This window comes from Heterodontus francisci, chromosome 3 (assembly GCF_036365525.1).
Source record: "Heterodontus francisci isolate sHetFra1 chromosome 3, sHetFra1.hap1, whole genome shotgun sequence".
NCBI classification, from domain to species: domain Eukaryota; kingdom Metazoa; phylum Chordata; class Chondrichthyes; order Heterodontiformes; family Heterodontidae; genus Heterodontus; species Heterodontus francisci.
The window spans coordinates 27,740,614-27,751,828 of NC_090373.1; the positions used below are offsets into that span (position 1 = coordinate 27,740,614).

Below are 11,215 nucleotides of genomic sequence, written 5' to 3' on the forward strand. Positions count from 1 at the left end.
GCAAAAGAACCAGAGGCAACATGAAGAAAAACTCATTTATGCAGCGAATGGTTAGGATCTGGAATGCAGTACCTGAGTGTGGTGGAAGCAGATTCAATCGTGGCTTTAAAAATGGAATTGGATCCAAAGAGAAAAAAATTGCAGGGTTATGGGGAAAAGGCAGGGAAGTGGGACTAGCTTTTAGACAGCCAGCACAGATACAACGGGTCAAATGGCTTCCTTCTGTGCAGTAACCAGTCTATGAGAGTAGCTTCACATTTGTTATCAGCGTAACAGGCCTACAGCTTTTGGACAAAGAACTCATCCGTGACATTCAAAGGATTATAAATCTACCAAAATTGAGAGTGTGTAATTTGAGCAGTGCATACAGGAACAATACTCTCATCAGTAAAGGGACTGTCTATTTCTCAGCAAAAACTCTACAAGGAGCTACAGGTCAAGTTAATTGCCGGAGAAAAAAAAGCCCTTTTTTGAAGAGACCATTTGTATTGCTGGAAGTAGCAACATTCCTTTTTCTTTACTTCCAATCTAAGAGTCTTTGTTTCAAGATTGACTCTCTCTTGACTGATTGTATTTTCTGGAATTGACTGTAAAGTTTCGACTGAGACACTGTCGGTTTTAAAATCCGAGCGGACCCATTACTATACTCCTTGTCTAAAGAACTGTTTGATGCCTGCTGCAGCCGAAGTGTTTTGAATGCTTATCTACTAATAGACTATTCCATCAAAGGGGACTTTGAGTGGCATTTGATTATTTTCACATTAGAATACCTCACCCATCAGGATCATAACCCACAAAGACTCATAACCCAGTTCTTTATTCTTAAGAAACAGCAAACTTTTAAAACATTTCTTAAAAGAAACCAGTTAACCGTGATGTTTGAGTGTGTGTGTTTGAGAATCTAATCTGATAAAAAAAAGGGCGGCACAGTGGCGAGCACCACAGCTCCAGCGACCCGGGTTCGATTCTGGGTACTGCCTGTGCGGAGTTTGCAAGTTCTCCCTGTGACCGAGTGGGTTTTCGCCGGGTGCTCCGGTTTCCTCCCACAGTCAAAGACATGCATGTTGATCGGTAAATTGGTCATTATAAATTGCCCCTAGTATAGGTAGGTGGTAGGGGAATTGAGGGAAGGTGGGGATGTGGTAGGAATATGGGATTAATGCAGGATTAGTATAAATGGGTGGTTGATGGTTGGCACAGACTCGGTGGACTGAAGGGCCTGTTTCAGTGCTGTATCTCTAAATAAATAAATGGGGGAGTTAGGTTAAAATAAGTTATAAGGTGTTTAGACATCGGTTTATCTTAATAGTGTTTAAAATTTAGTGTTTAATAAATTGTTAATTTGTTGTTGTCTAAAGATATCTGGTTTGGTCTATTTTATTCTGGGGTTTACTAAAGGGTTTAATTTGGCTGTTTTCTGGTTGGGTGGGAAAACTTTAATAATATGCTGCGGCCTGTGGAGTGATGGGACTGAATTGACAGTGCGTTGCTCCCGCCTCGGTCGGAACAGCAGTAATGAGACATCTCATCTGAAGGACAGCACCTCCGACAGTGCAACACTTCCTCAGTACTGCACCAGACTGTTAGCCTAGATTCTGTGCTCATGTGGTTAGAGTAGGGTTTGAGTCCACAATCTTCTGACTCAGAGGAGACAGTGTTATCAGTGAGCCACAATTGACTTGGTCATATCCCAAAGACAACCTTTAAATTTGATCCCGATAACTGATTCCATTACTTAACCTCATTATTGATCCAAGACTAATGGGTGTATAGTTTCCAAGGTTAGATTTGTCACTACTGACACCAGATTAGCTGCTTCCCAAGCTAGCTAAATAAACTTCACCACCAGCCAGTGACTCTCTCATGATGACTATCAGCTCTTCACAAATCGCAGCCTTGTCTTTCTGAGTATCCTGGGATTAGTACCACCTGTCCCTGTGGGGACGTTTGTTCTCAACCCTTTAAAGGAAGCCCAGAATCTCCATGTCATTTATATCAAAGGCTGAAATCCCCCACCCCTCCCCTCCTCTCCCTCTCCCTCTCCCAATATGGTTCAGGGATGTGTATCTCCTGCGGTGCCACAAGCTTCCTCACCTCTGACCTGGGGCCAATGTGCCTCCTGAAGTCAGGGCCCAGGAGCTGCTTCACCGAGCGAGGCTCCCACATCCCGGTGCAACTCCACAAGGTCCAGAGAGCCGCGATATAAATAAACCCGCTGTCAGCCCGGACCCAGCACTCTCCGAGCCCTGAGGCCACCGCCACAGGGATAAGCACCGCCCCGGCCACGCTCGGCACTCACCGGGTACAGAGACTCCACAGCCGGGCTCGCCATGCTGACTGCGGCCAAGTGGGACATCTGCGTCTCATAATACCTGCCCGTGTGTGTGGCCCCAACCAAGAAGCAAGGCGGTGGCTCTAACCACCCTGCCAGGGCCCGACACCTCCCAGCGCTGCCATGCGACGCCAACCCAAGCTCCGGCTCAGAGCTCGCACACGCGCGCCAGCCCGGCCGGGGCACGCTCCGCCCACCCACCAACCGCCGCTCCTCAAACCCTTCGCGCGCCGACGCGATGACATCAGAGGACCACGGCGCCCAACGTCTGCGTCTGATGCAAAGGCGTCGGCGCGAGGCCTGGCCGCTGCCATGGGCGAGGGCCGGTGTGAGCGGCTGCTGTTGGATGACTTTCTCAGCCAGCTTTACCAGTGCGGTAAGCGCGGCCTGTCCGTGTATGAGGGGAAGCAGCGGAGGAGGGAGGTTCCCCTTCCTCAGGCTTTGTCACGGGGCACCCCCAACTCCACTCTGCTGGTCACCACACCTCAGGAAGGATGTGAGGGTCCGGAGGAGATTGAGCAGAATGGTTCCAGGGATGGAGGATTTTAGTTACAAGGTTGGGTTGGAAAAACTGTGTTTGCTGTCTTTAGAGGAGAGGAGATTTGATAGAGGTATACAGATAAGGTAGATAAAGAAAAACCGTTCCCAGTGGCTGATGGTACAAGGACTAGGGAAAAAGTTAAAGTTAAAGTTTTGGGCAAGAGGTGCAGGGGGAATGTGAGGAAGAACTTTTTACACAGTGAGTGATAATGACCTGGAACTCACTGCCCTCAAGCTTGGCGAAACAGAGACGGTGAATGATTTCAAAAGGAAATTGGGATGGGCAATTGAGGGAAATAAACTTGCAGGGCTACGGGGATAGAGCGGGGGAATGGGACTGTCTGGATTGCCCTACAATGAGCTGGCATGAAGTCGAATGACCTCCTTCTGTGCTGTGGTAACTCTATGGCTCATTGCTAGGGTTCCCTCCACCCCAGCTCCATCCCACCCTGGTCCATTAGATGATTGCCAAGGGATCCTTTACATCCAGTGTTGAGGACAGACGGGGCCTCAGTTTAACATTGCGTTCGAAAGACAGCACTTCTGTCATTGCAGCATTTCCTCTGTACTGCACTGGGGGTGTCAGCCTGGATCATGTGCTGAAGTCTCTGGAGTGGACCTTGAACTCACAACCTTCTGACTAAGGGGGGTATGCGGTGGGGAGCTACCGCTGATTGACAACCATGATCCAAAGCACTTCACCGCCAGTGGGTGACTTTGTGAAGCTTAGCCACTTTGCACATGTAGGTAAATGCACAGCTGTTTTGCTCCCAGCCTCTTTGAATGGTATATTCCAAATCGACTGTTTCAGGAGAAATTGCAGTGGGTGGAACGAAGAACAAGGGAGAAAAAGCAAAGCTGAAAGAGAGAAAATACAAGCAAAAGAAGACTGAAGAGCAAACACTTTGCTTAGAGGCCCAGCCTGTGCCTTCCAGCACTGCAGTGCCCAAAACAAGTGACTTGCTTGCGAAGAAAGCAGCAAGCTCATCCCGGCGGACTCCAAAGTGTCTTGTCAAGCTGCGTGCTGAGCTTCTTGATTCTGTGTGCGACTGTGTGGTGCAGACGAAAGCAAAGGAAGAAAAGGTCCCCGACAACAGGATTGTCACCATCAGCAAAAAGAGACCAGTAGAAGTCATAACCTTTACTGGTTCTCACAAGAAGAAGAAAAAGCTCCCACCGTTTATAGATGAGGACAATAAAGTAAGCTTCTCAATTTGTTTAATTCTGATAACACGTCTCTTAGAAAATACTGCAAGTGACGGGCAAAACTCTCGTACTCCAATCTAACATAGTAATTACACTGGAAGCTTTCACAACCATGTTACACAATTTGTCTAGTACTTTTAACCTATTCTTGTATATTTTTTCTTCACTCTCCCTGCCTCTGTCTTGAGTGCCAGTTGTTTTTTACCTGTTCTTTTGCTATTTCTGCCCGCTGTAAATGGTAAATCTGCACCAGTATAAAGAGGCTGCTAACCTATACTCCTGGTTTGCAGGAGGGGTAATCAAGGAGTATGAGAATTCCTACATATCTTCTGGACAAGGCTACTTGTCAATACATGTCTAATCTGAGCTGCTGCTTCCTGGCTTTGTGGATTTCTAGGTTGCTCTGTTGCTGATTTGAGTAGCTGGATGCAGCATGAGATGGACCATGATTGCATGGCACCAGATACCAAGACAGCTATGCCTGGTTCCATGTACTGTCCTAGCATTACTCAGTTGCAGAATATCATGCATTCCTTCAGGCTGAACTGGTAAAATTCCCTACAGTCTGAGTATTGAAGGAATCTTGTGCTGACTGGAAATGAGAGAGCAAAAAGATACGAGACCTGGCAGACTATTTCTTCCATCAGCAAGGAATGATTTCTCAGATTGTGTTGGTGCTTCTAACATGGCCTTCTTCAATTACTTATCTAACAACCTTGTTGGTGGCTGTTTCCCCTCAAGGATAGTAGCATGTTTAACACTGACTCTGTTTCTGGGGCCCACAAAATATCTTGCCTAATTTTCTCTCCACTGCCTCCAGTTCACCTCCCCCCACTCTCTTCCCTTCTCTTACTATCTCTGTCACAAGTTTTTGTTCACAAGTTTTGAGTGGAGAAGGGATATACTCCACTTTGAAAGCTGATATGATTACTTTTGCAGTGATGGAGTTCTGTTTTGGTGCACTTAAAGTTTGAATTAATTAGTTTAAATTTTCACATGATCAGGTGGAGGAAACTGGTGAACAGAACAACACAAAACAGAATGTATTTAATTTGGAGAGGGTAAGTCTTGCATCATCTTTATTTTAGGAAACAGATTCCATTAGATCATTGCTCTCTGCAGAAGCACAGTGAAAGCTCTCTGATTTCTGCCGGTTGTTGAGTTCCCTGAAGGCTGAGGGAGCTCCACAGGCATGGGAGGGAATTACCAGTATTGCTGGCCTTTGGGTGGACTGCAAGTTCCAAATAAAATGTTCCCCATGATGAGCAGCTCAGTGTTCTGACCCTCGTGTTGCATTTAAACTTAATCTGTAAATAAGGGCGGCGCAGTGGTTAGCACCACAGCCTCACAGCTCCAGGGACCAGGGTTCAATTCTGGGTACTGCCTGTGCGGAGTTTGCAAGTTCTCCCTGTGACCGCGTGGGTTTTTGCCGGGTGCTCCGGTTTCCTCCCACCGCCAAAGACTTGCAGGTGATAGGTTAATTAGCCATTGTAAATTGCCCCTAGTGTAGGTAGGTGGTAGGGAATATGGGATTACTGTAGGGTTAGTATAAATGGGTGGTTCTTGGTCGGCACAGACTCGGTGGGCCGAAGGGCCTGTTTCAGTGCTGTATCTCTAAAAATAAAAAAAATTTAAAAATAGGCACAAGAATCGAAGGCGAAATGAGAATTTTTCTTTTTATACAGCGAGTTATGATGATCTGGAATTCACTGCTTGAAAGGTTGGTAGAAGTAGATTCAATAATAACTTTCAAAAGGAATTGGATAAAATTTGCCAAGCTGTAGGGAAAGAACAGGGGAGTGGGACTAATTAGATAGCTCTTTCAAAGAGCTGGCACTGGCACAGTGGGCTTAATGCTGTCCTTCTGGGCTCTATATTCTATAATGGCTAACGGGCGGAGGGGTAAAAGAAACTGTAGCTTTCTGAAGACTGCTTTGGTTAAGGCCACTGTGTAGCTGAACCAGGGTCCCAGGTTCATTTCCAGGTCTGTGAAGGTTCGCTGCTCTCAACCATAGAGAGTTGTTGCAATTGGCCTTTTAGCTCGGTGGCCTGGGGGAATATTGGATATGCACCCACTCCTCATCTCTCCCAGTTACTTTGGCTCCAAAACATGCATGCATAGGTATGGACAGCATTGTGCTCCCTAGGTTTTGCACCCCGTGGTTGACTAGTCCACTCAGGCTTGCAGGAGAATAATGGCCATTCGGGAGAAGCATGTAGGGCACCCATGGATGATCACCCCAATCGGAGTCACTCATTCTCAGCAGGGAAGGCGACAGACAAAATAAAGAAAGCAGAGTCTCACTGTTGACACCTTTTCCCTTACAGGCCCGCCTGGAAGTGCATAGGTTTGGCATCACAGGATACAGAAAAGAACAGCAAAGAGTGTTTGAACAAGAACGAGCTGTTATGCTTGGTGCTAGAGTACGTCACATTGATTATCCTTTGTGAATGGATATTTGTTAGTGATCGGTTGCAATTCCCAATATTGACTGGTTCCTCCTATATACAGTCATGGTTTGCCAGAGTTTGATGGTTTCTGTATTTAAGGTGTTGATATCTGCTCTTTATCTGGTTTCTAAAACTTTGAGTGAAACAGTAGAATGGAGCTCACATGTGCCCTTTGACTTGGCACTCCAGACTATCAAGCTCCGGCTGCTCAGTCCTATTTCCATTTATATTTCCTACTTGCTGCTTTGTCCTCTTTGAATTTGGTGGGACTGGAGGTTTGGAAAAGGGTGTGACCTCCTTGACAGATGAATCCCAAATTAGACAGTAATATCTCTTAGTAATGACAACTTGGAACATAGATTTTGAATTCCTTGTCACCACCCCCAACCCCAAAGCACTATAGTAGTGACTCATAGAGACAAAAAGCTTGCAGAACCCCTGTCTCCACCCCCACCAGCCCTAGGGGTTGTTTATCTATTCTGTTGGCTGGGTTCAAGCCCCACTCCAGAGGGTTGAGAACAATACAGGCTGACACTCCAGTGCAATACTGAGGGAGTGCTGCATTGTTGGACGTGTCATCTTTCAGATGGTACATTAAACCGCAGCCCCATTTGTTCTCTCAGATGGATCCCACAGCACTTTTCAAAGAGGGACGTTTTCCCCAGTATCCTGTGTAATAGGGCCCTAGGTATAATATATTCACTTTTATTCACGCATATAGAATGTTCACATAATGCCTGTATGTAGGAAATTTGCACATTGTACTCTTGTACAGGAAATTCACATTGTATGCGTTTATAGGAAATTCACATACGAATTAGGAGCAGGAATAGGCCACTCAGCCCTTCGAGCCTGCTCCGCTATTTAATAGGTTCATGGCTGAACTGATTACTCTACATTTCCATCTACCCCGATAACCTTTTGCCTCCTTGCTTAACCTCTGCCTTAAAAATATTCAAAGATTCTGTTTCCACTGCCTTTTGAGGAAGAGAATTCCAAAGACTCTCAACCCTCAGAGAAAAAATTTCTCCTCATCTCTGTCTTAAATGGATGACAACTTATTTTTAAACAGTGATCCCTAGTTCTAGATTCTCCCACAAGGGGAACCATCCTTTCCACATCCACCCTGTCAAGACGCCTCAGGATCTTGTCTGTTTCAATTAGGTTGCCTCTTACTCTTCTAAATTCCAGTGGATACAAGCCTAGCCTGTCCAACCTTTCCTCATAGACAGCCCGCCCATTCCAGGTATTAGTCTAGTAAACCTTCTCTAAACCGCCTCCAACGCATTTACATCCTTCCTTAAATAAGGAGACCAATACTGTACACAGTACTCCACATATGGTCTCACCAATGTCTTGTATAACTGAACCATAACCTCCCTACTTTTGTATTCAATTCCCCTTGCGATAAACGATAACATTCTATTAGCTTTCCTAATTATGTGCTGTACCTGTATACTAACCTTTTGCAATTCATGCTCTAGGACACCCAGATCCCTCTGCATCCTCTCATAATTTAGATAACATGCTTCTGTTTTATTCTTCCTGCCAAAGTGGACAATTCACACTTTCCCACATTATAGTCCATTTGCCAGGTCTTTGCCCACTCACTTAACCTATCTATATACCTTTGTAGCCTCCTTACGTCCTCTTCACAAGTTACTTTCTCACCTACCTTGGTGACTTCAGCAAATTTAGCAACCATACCTTCGGTCACTTCATCTAAGACATTTATATAAATCGTATAAAGTTGAGGCCCCAGCACAGATCCCTGTCACACACCACTCGTTACATCTTGCCAACCAGAAAATGACCTATTTATGCCTATTCTTTGTTTCTTATTAGCTAACCAACCTCCTATCCATGTACTCATGTATAGGAAATTTGCTCATTGTACCCATGTATAAGAAATTCATCTATATCTATGTATAGGCAATTCACACATTGTACCGTGTATAGGCTTCACATGCGGCACTTGTGGCAGAATCTGCCTCTCGAGGGTTGGCCTTCACGGTCATCAGCAAAGGTGCATCAAGAGAAGACACCCCACTTAGATGGATTGTTTGCTGCGTGTCCATCATTTTTCATAAATGGAAGGATGCCCACAACCCATGTCTAGGAAATTCACATTGTATGCATTTATAGGAAATTTGCACATTGCACTTGTGTATAGGAAATTCAAATGTACCCGTGTATAGGAAATTTGTGCATTGTACTTGTACACAGGAAATTTTCACACTGTACCTGTGTGTAGAAAATTCACATAACTGCAGTTAAGGGTTTGAATTTGTAAACCACAGCCTGATGTTTAAAATTCTTTTACTGTTTTGTTTCAGCCTCCAAAACGTGAATATGTAAATTACAAAAGTTACCAGGAAATGATGAAAAATAAGGCCAAAGTGAAACATATGACGATGGTTAGTGCTGTTTTATCGAGGAGCTTGTTTTCAGCTGAGTGGCTTGATCCTGAACAATTGTCAAACATTGTCGTTCCCCTTGTAACACAAGCTTCAGAATGTAGATAAAAAGCAATCCATTGGGCCTTGCTAATTTGTATTGTTGTTTATTGGTTGAGACATCTTGCAACACATTTATTCACACACTTGTTTCCAAATCTTTCCTTTTCCATTTTAGAACTCAAAATCCGCACTTCCAAGAAAAAAGAAAGAGGAAAGGTGAGCTAACTGTGTTGCCAGCGGGGCATTGGAGAGGATGAACATTTAGTGCTCTTACTTAAAACTGTCAACTTCATTCTCATGGTAGTCCTCCAAAATGTAATGTTTATTGTATCTCTCTCCTCTTCTCTCATTTTCTTCCATTTCACCCCACACCATCTCAAAATTCATCTCATCCCATCCAAGAGATCCATTTCTTGCTCCTTCAATTTCCCACTAAACTCTTGATATTGTAAATGGCTCACTGCCCTTGAACAATGTTGCCTCTCTTTCATAACCATCATTTTCAACCTGCTTACACATTTGTGTTGGCAACACCCAGATATGCCTCTGTTGTGAGACTGCTTGTCTGAGTTTTCAACGAGCTGAAATTTCTTCCAGCTCAATGCTCGGATGATCAGAAGCATCGTAAAATTGCCACCGACTGCATCCCACTTCCCAGCCAGTCAGAAGCTGAACCAGACTGCCTGCAGTCTTGGCATCCAGTTTGACCCATACCCTGAGTTTTCAATCCCATATCCTCCTCTTCAGGTTCATTTTTATTAATGTGTGAGATTTGAGTGTAACTGGCAAAGCCAGCATTTATTGCTATTAATTGCCCTCGAGGTGATGGTGAGCCACCTTCTTGAACTGCTGCAGTCCATATGGTCTAGGTACGCCCACAGTGCTGTTAGGAAGGGAGTTCCAGGATTTTGACCCAACAGTGAAGAAGTGTCGATTTATTTCCAAGTCAGGATGGTATGTGACTTCGAGGGGAACTTGCAGGCAGTGATGTTCCCATGTGTCTGCTGCCCTTGACCTTTTAGGTGGTAGTCCTGGGTTTGGAAGGTTCTGTCAAAGGAGGCTTGGCAAGTTGCTACTGTGCATCAGTAGGGGAGGGAGTGAATGTCCATAAATGTGAGCTCAGCTAAAACTCTGCTGCATCAAGTCCTGCTCACCTCTCACTTTGTTCTTGCTGACACAGATTGGCTCCATGTCTCCCAATGGCTTAAATCTTATCCTTGTGTCTGCCCTATCTCTGAAATGTGCTTCAGCCCTACTGTCCCTTGAAATCTCCATTCCTCTGACATTGTCTCCTCCTTGGCCATTTTCCCCACCATTGGTGGCTATGCCTTCAGCTTCCTAAGACCTACACCTTGGAATTCTCTGCCCAAATCTGTCGTCTCACCTCTCTGTCCTCAAAAATAAAAATCACCACTTGGACCAAGCTTTTGGGCACCCTTCCTAATCTCTCCTCTTTCGGCTAATTACCATTTTATTTTTCCCTGCACCTCCATGAAGTGCCTTGGGATGATTTTCTACATGAAAGTCACTATATAAATGCAAGTTGTTAAATCCAGATAATTAGCCTGAGTTAGTGAGAATCCACCAATGACCTCTGCCGTATAGAAGTATCAAGTTGTGTGAAGACCTAACTTTAACCCCTCCAAAATTAACTGGGATTTGGTTTCCACAGGAGGAACAAGTCATCTGAAATAGTCCCTACTGGGCAGGTGGGAAGATTTAAAAATGGAGCACTGATTCTCAGTGACAGTGACATCAAGAGAATCAAAACCATATCCAAGTCAAAACATGTGTAATTTTGTAATTTCCAAAAATATGCAAGGAGTTTTATATGTCATGAAATAAATGTTCAAATGTGCTCAATTGTCTGCATTTTTGTTGCACTGTTTGGTTGAAACTAATTTTGGTGATTAAATATCAAAGTTGCTACATTTATGATTTAATTTTTGTTTAATCTCTGTAGTAAACATGGTCAAACCTGTTAGGCAGGTTTGAATAAGCTGTGTTTTGGGAAACTGTAAAAATTGGAAAGGATCATAATGCAGAGGAATGAGAACCAACTGAGGAAATCTTGCAGGTTCATCAAATCATCCAAATGGGAGCGTGATCACCAGGAACCTCGAACTTAAAATGCTGCCCATTCTTTCACTAGTGGAGAGGGATTTCAATACCTCAAAATAACATTGAAGTGGAAAAGAGCAACCAAACCTAAGGCTTCTAAGCTAGG

The 11,215-nt window shown here is 44.5% G+C and overlaps 2 protein-coding genes across 5 annotated transcripts in view; one reads left to right on the plus strand and one right to left on the minus strand.

Annotated features, from left to right (window-relative positions):
* Positions 1-2,533, minus strand: part of gnpat (glyceronephosphate O-acyltransferase) — a 52,398-nt gene extending 49,865 nt beyond the window's left edge. For 2 of the 3 annotated variants that reach the window (XM_068020245.1, XM_068020253.1), the window contains exon 1: positions 2,300-2,533. In XM_068020245.1, the coding sequence (XP_067876346.1) occupies positions 2,300-2,356 (57 nt within the window). In that variant the 5' untranslated portion in view covers positions 2,357-2,533. The remainder of the gene's footprint in view (positions 1-2,299) is intronic. The other variant, XM_068020235.1, reaches the window with a different exon arrangement.
* Positions 2,534-2,590: 57 nt separating this feature from the next.
* c3h1orf131 (chromosome 3 C1orf131 homolog) lies at positions 2,591-10,846 on the plus strand. 2 transcript variants are annotated; one of them, XM_068020267.1, is made up of 7 exons: positions 2,591-2,708; positions 3,684-4,072; positions 5,083-5,139; positions 6,407-6,502; positions 8,866-8,946; positions 9,164-9,204; positions 10,661-10,846. In XM_068020267.1, exons 1-7 carry the CDS (start codon positions 2,645-2,647, stop codon positions 10,782-10,784), a joined length of 852 nt encoding a protein of 283 aa, XP_067876368.1. In that variant the 5' UTR covers positions 2,591-2,644; the 3' UTR covers positions 10,785-10,846. The 2 variants fall into 2 exon arrangements, with proteins under 2 accessions (XP_067876368.1, XP_067876378.1); XM_068020277.1 differs by lacking the exon at positions 5,083-5,139.
* The last annotated feature ends 369 nt before the right edge of the window (positions 10,847-11,215 follow it).

Bases quoted from the DNA above. Each gene is read 5' to 3' on its own strand.
- c3h1orf131 (XM_068020267.1), top strand. From the start codon at position 2,645: ATGGGCGAGGGCCGGTGTGAGCGGCTGCTGTTGGATGACTTTCTCAGC. The intron at 5,140-6,406 runs GTAAGTCTTGCA...TTTCCCTTACAG, and splicing joins ATGTATTTAATTTGGAGAGG to GCCCGCCTGGAAGTGCATAG. The intron at 8,947-9,163 runs GTTAGTGCTGTT...TTTCCATTTTAG, and splicing joins AAGTGAAACATATGACGATG to AACTCAAAATCCGCACTTCC.